Raw genomic sequence first — 17,760 nt, forward strand, 5'->3', positions numbered from 1 at the left:
TGATTATGAAAAAAATACCCCTTCTGTAGATTACAATTAGTGGACATGTAATGAACCAACTAATCAAAATTCAATAAAAGTCCACAAACTTGTTGAAAAAAAAAACAATATGAAAACGTTATTATAAAACTTTGGGGACTTGAGTTATAAACAGCCCTATGTCCCCTACCCTTTTGCTTTTTACCAATCTCATTATTAGAGGCTTCGCCCCTAGAAAAACTTAAGGGAAGTGTAATGGGTAGGTTGACCCTCCGGTTTCAAAAAGAAAAACTAATTCTTTGGTAGGTTTTGTTTTCAGGGGTGATTTCTCTTGAAAGGGTGGAAGTACCCTCACCCAAATTAGTTATAAACCTTCCGTAGACAAATAAGAAGCTTCACTGTAAAGGAGAACCATATTGGTCAAGATGTTAGCGAGGTCCTTTGCTACACAAAGGTAAGACATACCAACTGGCCTCCTGTGACTTTTATATAAGGATATCTTTTTCCAGTATGGCTTCGAAACCTATTATTATCCGGTGGATTAGAATCGGTTCTCAGCCACACCGAAAAATCATGTATCGTATCGTATTATATCTAGTTTTCTACGAATATAAAAATGTACGGTCATAAGATTTAAACCAGCACATACCATCGGAATTTCGGGGCTAAAAAAATTGGTTTTCATCTTATAATTGTATATTTTATATCCACGGAAAGCTGTCTATAATACGATGTGATAAATAACTAAATGACTGTTATCACTGTGCTTATAGAAATGCAACTTATAACTAGGCAATCAATATTTCTGCATCAAATTACAATAATAATTGCAGTTTTTAAATATGATTTACATCTTCTCTCTCTCTCGATGTAAATATCTCTATGTGCAGGGAGGAAGGGAGGGGACAATGGACTGTAAATATAACAGGTACCCAAAGTTTTATAAATTAAATATATTCTTTGATTGATTGGTTGGTCTAAGTTTATTACCAATAATTTTAATATAAAAGGGGTTCATTTTGTTAATCATCAATTAAGATGATGTTTATAAAGTTTTTCCTCCATTGTATTATCCCCTAAGATCCCTGAATTGATTTTCCTTAAAATATAGGCATAAGATTTATTTTATTCATGTACTTTTATACAGGGGTTAAAGGATAGGGCGATGTATCGTATTATGGACAGCTATCCGCAGATACTAAAGAAAAATTAAAAGGGTTTCGTTGGCTCCGAGGACCTAGGGAAAGAAAACTGTAAAAAACTTCATAAAAAATGTCAAAAAAAAACATGACTTTTCAGTATGGCTCAAAACCGGTTATGATCAAGTGCAATTTACAGTCCAATATCTCCTCCCTCCCTAATATACATTTACATTAATTTTTTTCCGTAAATACTACATAGTCTATTTGACATCTAATAACAAGAATGACATCCATGCCATAAAAGCTCATCTCCAATAATCCTTATATAAAAGTATCAAGGTGTGTGTGTTTGTCTGCTGTTATAATCTCGCTTTAATGTCCAGGGAGGGTTTGATAACTATTTTGGGATAGCACTATAAATATTCCCCTTCCTAAAAACGCTTTCTTAAAACCCGACGCTAAAATAATATTTTTTTCCCGATTTGATATTCCTAGTTTTTCTGTGTACTTATGAAAGTTATATATAAACCCAGAACCACTTCATTATGCAATCTACATTTTCCTGGATATTTTGTCTACGGTAGTCCATAAGTGTACAGCTTTACAGTACATTGTTTCTATTTGTTAAAGCAACACGTATGTTAAAAGAAAAAGATTCTTTTTAAAGTAAAATGCTTATATTTTAATCAAAATCTATATTTTTGTATTTTTTACCGATCCACTTAATTATGCAAATCAAAAGAAAATCGATGGGAAAACGTTTGTTTTGCCCTTTTCTCCACTTTTAAAAACTAATTCTGATAAAATAACATTTTTTTAAGGGATTTATGCATTAATTATAATGAAAAACAGTTTAAGGTAGATTTTAATGATTTTTCCAAATAAGAAATAATTGAAAAAAAGAAATTCTATCCCTATCACTTTAGAGGACAGCTGCCGACCCCCAGTCTTATGGATGAAGCTAAATACATGTTAAAAATAAAAATTAGCATGAAAAATATACAAAAATGTTTTTTGATGTGTTAAAAAAAATCCATTTTAAAATCTTGATTTTGAGGATGATGGCCTTTAAGATGCTCTTACTGGTGGTGATGGTGAGCTAAATGTTATCAAAGTGCATGCCCATGATGAAAACTTATATATTGAACTATGGTTTTATTTTTGTAGTCATAGCAGCCTCCAGCTAAGCAATATTAAAAAAGAAAAAAATTGCAATTTTAATTACTAAAATTCATAAAGTAAATAATATAGTTTTTATATAATGGTTATATTTCATGTCAAGAGGCTCCACTGGAGGCTGCTATGACTACAAAAAATGGTACATAGGTTAATAGACAAGTTGTTGTAATGGTCATGTACTTAGATAACATTTAGCTCACCTTCACCACCAGTAAGAGCATCTTAAAGGCCATCATCCTCAAAATCAAGATTTTAAAATGGATTTTTTTAACACATCAAAAAACATTTTTGTATACTTTTCAGGGTAATTTTTATCTTTAACATGTATTTAGCTTCATCCATAAGACTGGGGGTCGGCAGCTGTCCTCTAAAGTGATAGGGGTAGAATTTCTTTTTTTCAATTATTTCTTATTTAGAAAAATCATTAAAATCTACATTAAACTGTTTTTCACTATAATTAATGCATAAATCCCTTAAAAAATTGTTATTTTATCAGAATCATTTTTTAAAAGTGGAGAAAAGTGCAAAACAAACGTTTTCCCATTGATTTTCTTTTGATTTGCATAATGAAGTGGATCGGTAAAAAATAAAAAAATATTGATTTTGATTGAAATATAAGCATTTTACTTGAAAAAGAATCTTTTTCTTTTATCATACGTGTTGCTTTAACAAATAGAAACAATGTACTGTAGAGCTGTACACTTATGGACTACCGTAGACAAAATATCCAGGAAAATGTAGATTGCATAATGAAGTGGTTCTGGGTTTAGTTATCTAATCATTAATTAAAGCTTTATCTTAATTACAAGCGGATAAGCCCCTATAGTCCTCTAGGGGCAGTTAAGTTTGGAGAATCAAAAAAAAAACATTCTTTCCCTCAAAGTATTTACTAGCTACCGAAGATCAAAATTAATGTTTGACCAAAAAAAGCTATAAATCAAAACATAGCTTCATGTAAACATGTTTTTTTTACAACATTCCTAGGGTACTAGAGCAAAGGATCTTTCTTTAAAAACCGAAGGCCCAAAAGCTAGGGGCGAAGCTTTTATTCTAAAACATGACACCTTTGTATTAAATAACAAAGTTATTAATATTGTAAATTGTTAATATAGACACTTTTATTAATTTCACCACGTTTAAATATTTTTAAAAGTTTAAATTACCTAAGTATAGAACTATTATAATATTCAAATATGTAAATATTTTTTACATTTCAGTATAGAAACAAAGGTATCTTATCTCTATTTTTATTCTTTCACTAAAAACTGAAATAATACCTACACAAAAAAATTTAAATAAAATAAATATTGATAAAAATTAAATTAAACTATGATTCATTCTGCTTTGAAAGTGTATTTAAACTTGAATTTAGTGAACTGCATATTTTTTTCTGTTCAATAGTGTACACTTCATCAATGGGTCATATATTTGAAAGAATTTCAATTTTCTACCAGGAAAGTAGTAGTTTTAAAAATATTAAGACTTTGATATCATATCTTTTGGATATATGCAACTTATATGGCTGTCCTATTTTCACAAAAACGCATGATGGCCATTGGCTAATTTGGTGGTGCCTAATTGATAGCTATCTATTGTAATACAAAATTATATATGTTAGATGGTATTCTTGTAACTTATGCTTGCAATCAAACTTGTTAAATGCACTTCATGTAACTATCCCTTTACTTTTTTTTCAACTTATAATCTGAAAATAATATATATTAAACATAAATAATAGGTATATAAAATATGATATTCAAATTAATAAAGAAGTCTTTTTAATTTATTTATTAATAATTTTTGTGACATAACAACTCTTGTATATTATTAGCACTAAGTTTTAGGGTTATAACAAGTAGTAAAAACCATTTTTTCATACACTTAATTTGGGTATAGTCCCTTTCGTGACAACGCCTCTTAAGGGGAGTTTCGACGTATTTTCACAGTAGATTAGATAGGTTAGGTTAAGTTATGTTGGGTGATTGCCCTGCAGTGTTAGGCAAATGGCCTTGCAGGGTTAGAGCCCCCCGCATGGAATAGAGAAATAGGAGAAAAGCTTCTGTGAAAGAGGCGTTGCCACAAAAGGGACTATACCCATCTTAATTTTATTAATAAATAATACATACAATTTAGTTCAAAATTTCTCTTATTATTCAACTAAATTGCTTATCAACTGAAGTGCTTTTTTAAATTTATAGGAAAATTTAAATGAGCTAGAACGCTCCCCAAATAAAATTCTCTAAAAAATTTCCGATTTTATACAAAAAATACATTAAAACACACAAAATACAGTAAGATAAAACAATAAAAACAAAAAAGAATATAAAAATAAATTATCATTATAAAATTGCTAATTCTAAGTTAGAATAAACAATATTTAGGTCACAAAAATAAATAAAAATAAAAAATATCTGGAAAAATGGATTTATCACTAAAAAAATTATTAAGCTAAAAATGATTGATGTTTGATTTTAAAGATTAAAATATGAAATATGAACAATTTTTTCAATATTTAAATCCTTTTTCCCTTCGATACCTAGCAAAGGAGCGAAATATCTTTTTAACAAGTTGGGCGTACACTAACCCACATCTTCAGTTTTCAAGGGTTTAAAAACATAAAAATCGGGGGTTTTTGTTCCAAAAGTAAAAAGGAAATTCTGCCCTTAAAAAAATTATGTAAATTAAATTTTCCCGTATGACCAAAAAATCTAGAAAATTTTGCTCCCACCTAAAATGTATTGCCATTGGATTTAAACCATGAGAATCGCAAAAAGATTTGCAATGGTAACGGTCCAACAAAGGACGTCCAAGCTTTTTTTTTGAGGGGGGTAAAATGATGAGTTTCAAAGATCTAAGGGAGTTATGATTTTTTTTTAATTTTGAAGGGGGTAAAATAAAGAGTTTCAAAGTTTGAGGGGTCTAAATACCCCTTGGCCCTCCCCCCTTTTTACGTGTGCATGGACCTTAACCAATCAAAGTTATAAAAATGTTCAAAAATACTGTTTTTACTAAAAAGCACCAAGTTTTGGGTTGGAACTACAAAATTTTCAGGATTTCATGCCTAAACGGGACATTTTTTCATGAAAATATTACACCTAGATTAACAGTTTATTTGTAACCATTACATTTGCACTCTTAATAATAATATGTATAAAAGGCCATGATATATAATCGGGGAAAGATTCTTTTTTTTTCACTGGACTGGATAAAAATGGGTGGACAGGTATTAAAGACAACTTTCCGCGAATATTATAATGTAAAATTGTAAGATTTTTGTTAGTCCTGAGGGGTCGAGGGCCCGGCCTAATAAAACTGGTATTGATTTTTTGATTTTTATTTCAATATTCGTGGAGAATTGTCTGTAATACAATGTTATTTAGACAATGTTTTACAAAGAATCTCTGTAAATAGTTCCTTTCCTCCTAAATTTTAGGGTGATAAGATATGGAAAATAAATTTGTATTTCACAAAACTTGATGAAAAAGACGATTAATTACCTATCTCTGTGTATTGTAATAGGGGTTAGATCAAGCTGAAAAATATTCTGTTTTTAATTATGCTTAATTTTTACAATATAATAAAGAAGAGGTATAATATAAAAAAAATTGTAGTATAAAATTTTATTTCCTTTCAAGAAAGAACAGCTAGAAAAATTTAAGAAATTCACCTTTGATATTTACTGAGAAAACCTTTAGTTATATTTTTAATTCATGTATCACAACTTGTAATTTTTAGGAAGCGAAATCTAAAAGATCACCTTTTTGTTTTAAAATTAAACAAGCTAGATAGAAAATGCATAAAAACATAAAAATAACTTAATAAGCAAGTTCCATGAAATAAAAAAGTTATTTATCTCATCGTATTATAAACAACTTTCCGTGGATATAAAAATTTACAATTTTAAGATTAAAACCAGTTTTGTTAGCCTAGAGATGCCGAAGACACGGGCTTTTAATCTTATTATTGCACATTTTATATAAGTAGAAAACTGGAATTAATACGATACGATACGTGACTTTTAAGTATAGCTGATAACCGGATCCATCGGATGTCAATCGGTTTCGAAGCTATACTGTAAAAAGAATACCTTATGATTATGCTCCAGTTAATTTATGTACTATTTGTATATTTAAAATGTACAATAAAGTACAATTATGCACACTTAAAGGGGACTATGCACAAATGAGAGCAAGTGATTTTAGGTAACTTCAAATTTTTAAGTTTTTCATATAAAACCATAGTGAAACCTAATTTTTTATTCTATATAACTATGTTAAGCATAAACCTAGTATATTCACAAAAAAAATTCTCAGATTCACTGCTGGAAGTTGCTTAAAATAATTTGCTCTTGTTCGTGCTTAGTCCCCTTTGTATTTTTATGCCCACAGAAGCAGGTTAGGTAATAATCTTATAGCACTTGTAAAATATATTAAGCAACTTGTAGTTTACCTTTATTATGAAAAATCTTTGAAAATAATACCAGCTAATCATTTTGTGCTTATCTTATGATCACAATTCAGTCATTTGGAATAATACAGTAAATTGTAGGATTTGGGTTAAGGGGTTTCATATCGATAATATCGTATACCTAACCCATTTATTCTATTTTGTCTACTAGCGGCTTCGCCCCTAGCCTCTAGGGGCTTTGCCCCAAGAGGTGATAAAAAAAAATTAAGGTGAAATTCGTAAAAGGACCAAGGAAATCTCCTGCAATAAAAAAAAAAAAAAAAAAAAATTGGGGGGGGGGGATTTTTTTGTCTTTTGGGGGGGTTGGGGGTGTCCCACCCCCCAAGAAAATACCTTAAAACCACCACAGGACCAGTTGGTATATTCCCTGAAAAGTAGAGCCCATTCGGTTCAGCGGTTACCGAGATCTTAAGCTTCAGACGGACAGACAGACGGACAGACGGACAGACGGACAGACAGACGGACAGACATCGTTCTACTTTGTATTATAGATAAAGCTTCTTTTTTAACAACTTTGTTTTTATGGTTGAAGTTAACTAAAACATTTTTTTAATGTCTGTGTTTCTCAGGGATCTTAAGGGATAAGACAATGGACGATAAATTGATTTACATTCCCAATTAGGGTTAACATAAGTACCCCTTTTTTTAGAATAAAGTTATCTAATAAAGGTACGCAAAGTTTAAGAGCCAATGAAGAAATAAAATTGGGCACCAGTGTAATTTACAGTCCAATGTCCCCTCCCTTCCTGTTTTTTTTCTAGGTCTTGTTGTTTTCTTAGTAGAACTTCTTGGCCTGGTTCTCCTTGTTGTCCTTGTACATGAGGAAGGCAATGATGATGATGAGCTGACCACCCAACAGCAGCGCTACCATAGTCGTACTGGAACAGCTCACATCTGTGGCGAAGGATGATTATTAAATACATATCTCCAACCTTCAATTATATTTGAAGCAGTAAAGTAATGATGTTTGATATAATGATCATTTAAATTTTCATCTTTTTTGAGGGGGGGAGGGGGTATTTTTTATCAAGAGAAAAGTACTCTTAGGAGGTTAGTATTACCCTCAATCAAAATAGTTATAATCCTTTTATGGACCTATAAAAAGCTTCAGTGAAAAGAAGAACCCATATCTGTTCAGCGAGATCCTTAGGTACACATACAGACATCGTATTACTTTTATATAACTAGCATAACTAGTTATATAAACTATTTTACCGAATATGATTTTCTAGGTTTTAGACTTTGGGTGAAGAAGTCTATTTTTAATAAACATTATCCTATAATATAAAACAAAATGCTTTTTTTGTCTGTAGCGAAGGATCTCGCTAACCACTGAACATGTACAGGTCTCCTTTACAGTGAAGGTACTTTAAGGTCCAGAGAAGGTTTTTAACCATAATTAGGGAAAGTACATCCACCTACAAAAGAGAAATCGTCCGTAGAAAAATGAATCACTACCCAAAAATTTTGTTTACTTAAAAATGGGGGAGAGTCAAAACAATCCCGCCGCTAGTAGTATTCAACATGATAAGAATGAAAGAATACAAACAACAATCTAAGAATCATTCCTGGGCAAGATGTAGGACCGCCTTTCCCGCCGGCGGCTCCTGCTTGCTGTTGCATACGAGCATAACCGTTTGTCATGTCTCGCTTCACGTGGTTTAATGAATCTCTTATTTCTGAAAAAAAAATAAAGATTGTTAGTGTTTTATATTTTATTTAGTTGTTTTTGTAAGAAGAATATCAGATAAACTCTATTTCAATAATCTTGTTTCCAGTTTGGCTTAGAAACCGATTAATATCCGCTGGATTTGGACCGGTGCAGTGTAAGCCATACTGAAAAATCATATAGCCAATATGATACAAAAAAATTACCCCTTCTGTAGATTACAAATAGTGGTTGAAACGTTTGGACACTCAACTAAATGAACCAACTAATAGTCCCCTAGGTTGTTCAGTAACAAATAAGAAAACGTTCTTATAAGACTTTGGGGACTAGAGTAATAAACAGCCCAATGTCCCCACCCTCCCTGAAAAAAACACCTCACCTGCAATCATATTTTGCATGTCAGCATTGACTCCAGGACCAGAGACCTGCTGGACAGAGCCCTGACCTCTACCCTGGTTCTGCTGGATACTAGTTACCTGGAATTTAAATATTTATTAAGGTTTTATAGAATTGTACAGCTTCACTGTAAATGTGAGGACCATATCAGTGCAGCGGTTAGCGAGATCCTTCACTATAGACTAACAAGACAGACATCCTGTTTTTAATATGGTAATGCCTCTAGTGGAGACCTCTTGAGACAACTAATTTTCGGGGAGAAGTCGCCCCCCCCCCCCCCCCCCTATAAAAGGTTAGTTTTATAAAGAAAATTTTGATGGGATTTTTTTTACTAAGGGAAATTTCTTTTGGGACAGTCGAGATACCCTAATCCAAAAAGTTATAATCCTACCCAAGACTTCTAAGATCCTTCACTGTAAATAAGAACCATATCAGTTTAACTTCAATGGTTAGTGATATTCTTAAACACACATATGGATATCCTGTTACTTTAATATAAGAACTGGCGGTTGCTCCCCTAAAATTTAGAGTATCTGTACTGTAAGTGGGAAAGAAGGGCTAAAAATGGCTGAATACTATTCCAAGAATTAAATCTGAATTTAAAATAGTCTAATACCATCATGGGAGATATGTAAAGCTTACCTAAAATCGAGACCCCTAATCAATAATTGAGATCTTCAGACACAAAAAAAACCTTACTACCTACTTTATATAATAAGATACACCTAACTAACCTTATTATGAACATCGGCCACAAAGTTCTTGATATCCCTAGCCGCGGACACCAGCTCTCTCTGGTTGGCCAGCACAGCGTTCACCTCGTCCCTGCGGATGGTGTCCAGCGGTGGCAGCTGTTGCCCACCAACCTGAGCGGGTGGGGGTGGCACTGACCCACCCCCGACTCTCTGGTTTTGTACTTGTGTCAGTAGTGATAATGCTTGCTCTTGACGACCTAAATAATAGGTAATTTTCTTAACATTCTCAATTTCATACAGGAAAAAAAATACAATTTATTTTATCTGTCTGCCTGTCAGTCAATCGGTCATAAGCTTTATTGGGGAAGTTTAATTTTCTCGGCTTCTGTTGAAGATAAGCCAGCTACAATATTCAATGAAGATTCCTATGACATATGAACATCAAATCTAGAAAAACACTTGTATTTTAAAAGTTTAATGATTTTTTTGTATGTTTTCTCTTTATTTTCTACTAGAGACTACGCCCCTAGAAGCCTCTAGGGGCACTGCACTGGTAGAAGAAGGAAAAGTCGACCTCATCCTATTTTAAATTTTTAAAGAGTTATAAAAATTATTTTTTTTTGGGAGAGGGGGGTTAAGACACCCTCTCGAAAAATAGTTTAAAACCTTCCCAGGACCTATAAGAAGCTTCACTGTAAAGGAGAAAAATATCGGTTAAGCGGTTAGCGAGATCCTTCGGGACAGACAAAAAACGCTTACTACTTTATATAATAGGATGTTATGACAACTGAACTATAACATCTCCTCCAAACTAACTATGTCACTTAATCCAATTCAAAGATTGATTACTATACACGTTAACATTAGCTAAAAACTAAAATATCAATACCATAATTTAAAACATGGAAAGAAAACAAAGTAGCGGGTTTCGTTGTATTTTCATTTCACAGTAGCTTTTGATAGGTTATATAATTTTTGTTTTTTTCCATGATCCCATAGCTTTTCCTTACCAAGAATTTGGTCCATTTTATTATGCAGTGCTTTGACAGTTTCAGCCATGGCAGACTGTCCCTCGAAAATCTGCTTCAACTCTTTGGTGGAATCGTCCATGAAAAGATCAGCCCAAACATCGTCGTCCTTGACATCTTTAACCTAAACAAAAGTAATAAAATAAAATAAATCGTCTAAATAAAAATATAAAAATCCGTCAAAAATTTCACGGATGATTGTATTTGTATAATTTGGTTGCAAAAAGATAACTATTGTTTTCATTTAAAAGTTTTAAATGTTTCAATAAGAGAGGGAGGGAAAGGAATTGAACTGTAAATTACACTGGTATCCAAAGTTTTATAACCAAAACATTTCGGCCATTAATTTAAATATACAGAAGAGGTAATTTTAATTATCACCATTGGGAATGTACACCAATTTATTTTCAATTGTCTTACTCTTATCCCTTAAGAGTATCACTTCCAGTCCATTAAGATCTGTTGTATTACCCATGTATCTAAAAGGAAAAGACAATGGCCGATAAATTGATGTACATCCAAAATGATGATACACAAAATTACCCCCTTTACCTGATCTGGATGTTCTTTAGCCCAATCTTCCTTCTGTGTCTTCAATTTTTGTTGATATTCTGCAAATTCTGCCTCAATTTTCTTGTTTTCCTATATAAAATAACTTTACAGAAAAGGGAAAGGGTGTCTGTCTTTCTGTATATATATATGTGTCTTTAGTTTTTTATGTTTATAATCTGCAAATTCTGCCTCAATCTTTTGTTTTCCTACATGAAATAATCAAATAACAAGGATAACCACTTCCACATGTAGCTAGCAGAAACACAAAATTATGGATAAGCAAACTGACAAAGTATGTTCATAGTAGATGTTGAGTTGTCATAAAAAAAGTGGAAAAAGAGAGTGAATAAGATATAAATCAGCACGAAACCATCAGTTTACATGAAAACTGATGCTGATGGTTGATTTAAATGAAAAAAATTACTGTACTTTGATGTACAGACATCCAAACCCCATCGAAGATACGCCTTTAAGTTAGACAGACATAATTATTAGACCGAAGTAAATATTAATCTAGTTGCTCATTAATGCAGGCAATCTACACACAAAAATTCGATTAAATAGCATCCACGAAAACTACATTTCCACGATATCGGACGGACCGGCGGGGGGGAACGAGTTAGGCAATTTGTAATCTTTTGAGACCATGTTTTTTTTTTTAATTTTCCCTTATAACTAACCCTGCGGTTGGACTTTGTATTTTTTTTTAGTTATTTTTAGTTTTAAGCGGAAATTTCTTTGAAAAAAATAACATGGTCTCAAATGATTCCAAATCACTTAAATCAGCGAGAAATGTAAAAAAAAATATATTTGCACGCGGCGGCGGCGATGAACGGCGGGAGCGGCGGTCACCGATAATCTTAAAAGTTACCGCAGCATCTACAGTATTATCTGGGAGCTGGGCCATCTCAGGGCTGCGCAGGCTGTGGGTCACGAACCTCAGGACATCGTGGTCGTCAGCCAGGCCACCTGTTCAATAAATATTGTTTGTGTATTTTATTCAAATTACCACCCCCCCCCCCTCTCCCACATATTATTTTTTTCACCACGATGGAGAGAAAAATCGAAAATAAATGTTTTCAGTTTTCTTAATTTTTACATTTTTTTCCACTTAAAACATATTTGTTATCCACCCCCCCCCCCCCCTTTAAGCAGGGTCAACCATGCAGAATATAAACCCCTGTGTTTATTTTAGATTTGTTTCCTGCAGATAAGAATAAAGTTATGTTAAAATCTTGATTAAATGTTATTTAAAAAAAAATATTTTAATGTTGTTATAGTGTGTTTTTATTTGATATCATATTAAAAGACTGGAACGTCATGTTTATAATCAAGATATTTATGTTAAGAAGCCATTCCATATTTTAAGGATTTATGCTTATAGATATTTCTGTTTTATTTAAGGTTTATGTACTCTATTTCTTTTTTTCCCTCCCACATATTTTTATCCCCCCCCCCCCTTTAGCAGGGGATACCGTACAGACTATACACCCCTGTGTTAAGATAAAACTAAAATTCATATAAGTTGAGATTCATGTCAGTAGGTATCACCTGTAGCGGCGGACAGACCAAAGTAACCGTTCTTGGGCAACACTACGTTTTCAGCTCTAAAATATAATTAAAAGTTAGGTTAGAGTAGACCCATTAAGAAAGGTTAGGTTAGGCATGAAGAACCCCCTCCCTCTTATTTCTTTAAAAATAAGTTGGGGGTATTGTGTTCAATATGCACTTTGAGAGGAAGCACCAAAAACATTATTGTAATATTTAGACATAAACTGTATGACAGCGTTTATGTTATAAAAGCTGTGCTTAATTTAACGTATGATGACATGTATTACAATTTTTAAACACGCTATTTAAATAATCATTGTTTATACCTATTGAATTGAAAATATTGCACATGTATTTTCAATGCAATGTTAATAGATTTTAAATGAACATAAAAATGTCCCAACAAATGAAAAATGACACAATTTCATGTATTTTTTTAAAATTTGCAATGCACTACAAGTGTTATAACAGAATCCAATTAGGGAAAAAAAGCCATTTGAAATAGTGTACTTGTGACTTTTAAAATCCTCCAAAAAACCGAAGAAAGAATAATTATTTATCGCATCGTATTATAAACAGCTTTCCGCGGATATAAAAATGTAGAATTAAAAGATAAAAACCAGTTTTTAGGGATAACAAACTAGTTTTAATATTGTGATTGTACATTTTTATATTTGTAGAATTTGAATATAATACGATAAGATACATAATTATTTAGTATGGCTTAAAACCGGTTTTAATTCAGCGGATATTAATAGGTTTTGAAGCCATACTGGAAAAAATGCTCCAAAATTAAATGTTTCTTACCTGATACACATTTCAAAGTCCTTGTCGTTGTTTGACATGCCATTGTGGATATAAACAGTCAAGATATTATGGAAATACTCCACCCTAGCCTTCACGGGGAATGGCTTGTTTCTGAAAATAAATAATAATGTTGTATAGTCATGTTGTTTAAATTTCCCATTTTTATTGAAATCCTTATATAAAAATAAAAGTATGTCTATGAGTTCGTCTGTGTGTTTGTACCAAAGGATCTAGCTAACTGATGAACCAATATGGTTTTCTTTACAATGTAGCTTCTCATAGATCCATTGAAAGGTTTATAACTATTTTTTTACCACCCGGCATGGCCCTCCCAAGAGAAATCGCCCCTAGAAAAAAATTACCCCCAAATTCTTTTCTTTTTAAAACTTACCTAACTAAAAAATAAAGGTGGTAGATTACCCCCCCCCCCCCCCCCAATCTCTTGTTTCTGGCTACTATTTCTTAAACGAAATCTTAAACACAAAAGATCTCGATAACATTATATACCAACATGGATAAGCTAGGTTTTTACTTCTCTCCAAAATATGTCAAATTTTCCTTTATGTTTTTTTTACTTGTTTTCGATTTGTCCAACAAGAACTTATAAATAAAATTACCTGAAATCTCTAAGACAGCCAGCCAACTGTTGTGTTGACCCATCATTCTGATGATCATAATTCTTACTGCCATCATTCACCATGGCGCTGATATATGGATTGTTATGCTTGTTATCGTTGTCAAATGAGTCGAAGAAGACACCAAGACCGATCCATTGGTCGCTTGAACCATACACAGGTCCCTCCAATCCTTAAACATTGTGATTCTTATATTAAAGTAACAGGACTATGTGTGTGTTTGTATGTCTGTTTGTACCGAAATATCTTACTAACGGCTGAACCGATATAGTTCTCCTTTAATATGAAGCTTCTTACAGTTCTTAGGAAGGAGTTTTAACTATTTGAGAAAGAGAAACTTCACCCTCCCGAAAGAAATTAGAAAATATAATCTCCCCTTAAATTGTCTTTTCTTTTTTAGTTTGAACTGAGCTGGATCTTTAAATCAAAGTAGAATGAAATTAATAATACAGAATTTTGATGTAATTGACACAGGAAAAACATCAAAATATAAATCATAATGCAATTTATCACATATATATCATGTTATTGGTTGAAATTAAATAATAGAATCTAAGTAATAAAAATGATACCTTTAGCAGCAGTATACCAGAAGGCAAGACCATCAGCACCAATTCTTCCACGACCAGTTACTCTTAACATAATTTTATGTAGTGCATGTATAATAATTTTTAGTGTAACTAAACTATGATTGTCAGCGATCTTAGGGAATAAGACAATGGTATACATCCCCAATTAAGATAAAAATACTACAGTAGATAAAAATTATTTCTTGAAAAGTTTGGACTATGGACACTAATATTGGAGAACCAAGAAATCAAAATTCAATTAAGCCCTATCTAATTTTTTTTAAAGTCAAATAATTATGAGAGTATGTATAAAACTTTGGGTACCAGTACAATGTCACTTACGATTATATATAGACTTACGATTCAAAATATAAAACCAGGAAATAAATGGAAAGAAGTTTAAAATAAATTTTTACCTGAATGTAATTTCAACTTCCCACCAGTCAAAGTTTGTCATCTCTTTAGACCAGATCATACCCTTCTGACTCCTAAAATGCAAACAACGTATAAACAAGAAACAAAAACTGAAAGTCAAGCGCTCGCTTCATTTTGCTTTATAGGTAGATTAAATACTTTAAAAATCAAATTTCCCGAGATAAATAAATTCCCTTAACGGTTATTGGTTTAAGTAAAATACTCGAGACGGGCTAGGATAAGGAACTAATAATTTAGCTCAAGGTCCTATTAGAAATGGTTTAATCCATCGATATTTTTTGTCTTTCTATTATGGTGGATGGCATCTCATACCATACAGATAAGAAAACGTTACAGGTCTATAATAGTTACTAATAAAAATTATAGGTATAAAAAATCTACCTTAGAGAGGGGGTAATCCTAACCATCTCTTCACTGGCAATGGCATTGCCGCTGTACTCAAAGAAAGGGACGGAGCCATCCTTCTGTGCTAGGTAGGGAGGCTTGAAGGTATATTTGTATTCAAACCTCTTGTGAACTTTCACCTGAAAAAGAGATACATGTTTTTTCCTTATTTTAATTAGGTACCTATCTAGGAATATAAAAATAAATTAAATATATACTTTTGTTTTATTCAAAATGAACCTTAAGAATTTTATCCTAATTACATTCATGACAAAAAGATACTTTAAAGCTAAAATTTCATATGAAGCTATTTAAAAGTCAGAAGGCTATGAGAGTAATAAAATAAATAAGTAAATGAAACACTTGTGTGAATTTGTGCTTAGTCCTTCACCTCATACACATGGTTCAGTACATATCAGACAAGCGCAACTAACCCTTTGATTGGACAAAATTTGTCTGGAGATTCTCACTGTGCATGGCAATGAGTTGCGCCTGTTTGGGTCCCAGGCATTCCCCCTTCTCAAACTTTTTGATGTCCTGTGTCGAACAATGCAGGTAGGTATCATTTTTGAAACACAAATGAAACATTTTCCTAGATATAAGGTTTTTCACCTGAGGGCTTTGACCGCAAATGGCAACCAGAGTAGCTGTTATTATCAACACCTTCAGATTTAACCTAAAAAATATAAGATTGGTTTTCATGAAAACTAAACGTCTAGAAAACAACTTACAAAGTCAAAATAAAACATATTATACCTCTAATCGACTTGCAAGTTTTAATTCAAGGTTTGTCAATATAATGTCATTTGATAAGCCAGAAAGAACTTTATAAACATTAAACCAATCATCACTAAATGATTTCTTGAGTATCGAACTATATTTTTTTCCTTCTAATAGCCAATATACTTTTTTTTATCGGATATTATCTTTTCTCCTGTTATATAAATTAGTACCTAACGGTTATTGTTTGTTCGATATATAAGATCTCGCTAACTACTAGATTGATTAAGTTCCCCTCCCTACAAATACAATCCCTTGAAGTTGGAGGCGAACTTACCTGACCCCTCCCTCAGGTGCCCAAGCCATCCTTGCGCGAGATTCTAATACTTCTGAAAATAATTAATTTAGTTGAACATTTCGTCTAAAGGTAGGTTCTATAATATCATTAGTAATACATTTGTCTTATAATCGAAATAAAATTAAATCATTACAAAAAACAAAACAAAAAGAGAATACTTTTATTGAAATGTCACGGCATTTATCTTTTTAAAAGCTATAATTAACCTTTAATTTTCACTAAAGTTTTTACTCAACGACCGGCAAATTGAGAAAAGACAAGGTTTTAAAACGAACAAATTAACGGAATTTAACTAATCATAACCTAAATCATTAGAAAACAAATCAATAACACATTTTTATACATCTATAATATCTTGACACTTGAATAAAATAAATAAAAATAAATAATCTTTTCCAAGGGTTGACGTGTCCTCTCATCTGAACAACTCTTCACAATCAGCTGATTCATCTCGGATATTTTATGCAAAAGTTTCTCGTAGATTTTTTCCTATAATTTTTGCAGAATTTTTCTTCATATTTTCGTAGATTTTCACAAAATATTATTTATTCCTTGCGTAGACACCTAAAAAAATATTGAAGAAAAAAACAGAAAGAAATTAGTTTGCCTAATTAATGATTATTTTTTTTGTGAAACCGTAATAATACTATACGCCGAACGTAATGTAGTAAAGTACATATCTCCGTTAGGATTGCAAGCCGATTTCTTTCTTAATTTAGGTTACCAAAGGTCCTTGGGTGGCTTTAGACTATTTTAAACCTACTTAACTAAATTCTTGAGACTCAGCCTAAGGTAATACTATTGGGGGGATATTTGTCCTCAGAGTTTTCGTGTATACATCTACAAGTGTACACAAAATATGTGGTCAGATTCATTTTAAAAATAATGAATATAAAAAATTCATAACATTCCAATTCCTTTAAAAAAATTAAAACTTTTTCACCTTTAAAACTATTTTTTTTGCTTTGATACAACTAAAAGATTTATTAATAAAATGTATTTAAGAATGTTCATATTTTCAAAATGAACTTTAGCTTTGTTTATTATTTGGAAGCAGACAGATTCTTATATAAACAAAATAATTAGGAGATATAAGGCATGGATAGAAGCTATTATGTATAATATTTTAATCTTACTATATAACGTTTTGGACCTTTTTCCCTTTTTTTACTTTGTTTAAGATAATATGTAGTT

The 17,760-nt window shown here is 31.9% G+C and overlaps 1 protein-coding gene across 6 annotated transcripts; it reads right to left on the minus strand.

Annotated features, from left to right (window-relative positions):
* Positions 1-4,073: 4,073 nt before the first annotated feature.
* ergic53 (lectin, mannose binding protein ergic53) lies at positions 4,074-16,605 on the minus strand. 6 transcript variants are annotated; one of them, XM_080160248.1, is made up of 18 exons: positions 16,546-16,605; positions 16,101-16,164; positions 15,486-15,628; positions 15,086-15,157; positions 14,673-14,734; positions 14,083-14,272; positions 13,466-13,576; positions 12,659-12,714; positions 11,979-12,076; positions 11,108-11,197; positions 10,538-10,679; positions 9,567-9,784; positions 8,816-8,912; positions 8,336-8,446; positions 7,247-7,661; positions 6,750-6,943; positions 4,395-4,711; positions 4,074-4,180 (listed from the first exon to the last, which is right to left on the minus strand). In XM_080160248.1, exons 1-15 carry the CDS (start codon positions 16,572-16,574, stop codon positions 7,543-7,545), a joined length of 1,602 nt encoding a protein of 533 aa, XP_080016374.1. In that variant the 5' UTR covers positions 16,575-16,605; the 3' UTR covers positions 4,074-4,180; positions 4,395-4,711; positions 6,750-6,943; positions 7,247-7,542. The 6 variants fall into 6 exon arrangements, with proteins under 6 accessions (XP_080016374.1, XP_080016372.1, XP_080016375.1 ...); XM_080160246.1 differs by having other exon boundaries at positions 4,074-4,214; XM_080160249.1 differs by lacking the exon at positions 4,395-4,711.
* Positions 16,606-17,760: the final 1,155 nt, after the last annotated feature.

The sequence above is a fragment of the Acartia tonsa genome, chromosome 5, assembly GCF_053477335.1.
Source record: "Acartia tonsa isolate MP-2025a chromosome 5, ASM5347733v1, whole genome shotgun sequence".
In the NCBI taxonomy this organism is placed as follows: Eukaryota; Metazoa; Arthropoda; class Copepoda; order Calanoida; family Acartiidae; genus Acartia; species Acartia tonsa.

Bases quoted from the DNA above. Each gene is read 5' to 3' on its own strand.
- ergic53 (XM_080160249.1), bottom strand. From the start codon at position 16,574: ATGGCTTGGGCACCTGAGGGAGGGGTCAG. The intron at 12,077-12,658 runs GTGATACCTACT...TTTATTGAACAG, and splicing joins TGGTCTGTCCGCCGCTACAG to GTGGCCTGGCTGACGACCAC. The intron at 7,662-8,335 runs GAATGATTCTTA...CCTTCGCCACAG, and splicing joins CGGTCCTACATCTTGCCCAG to ATGTGAGCTGTTCCAGTACG.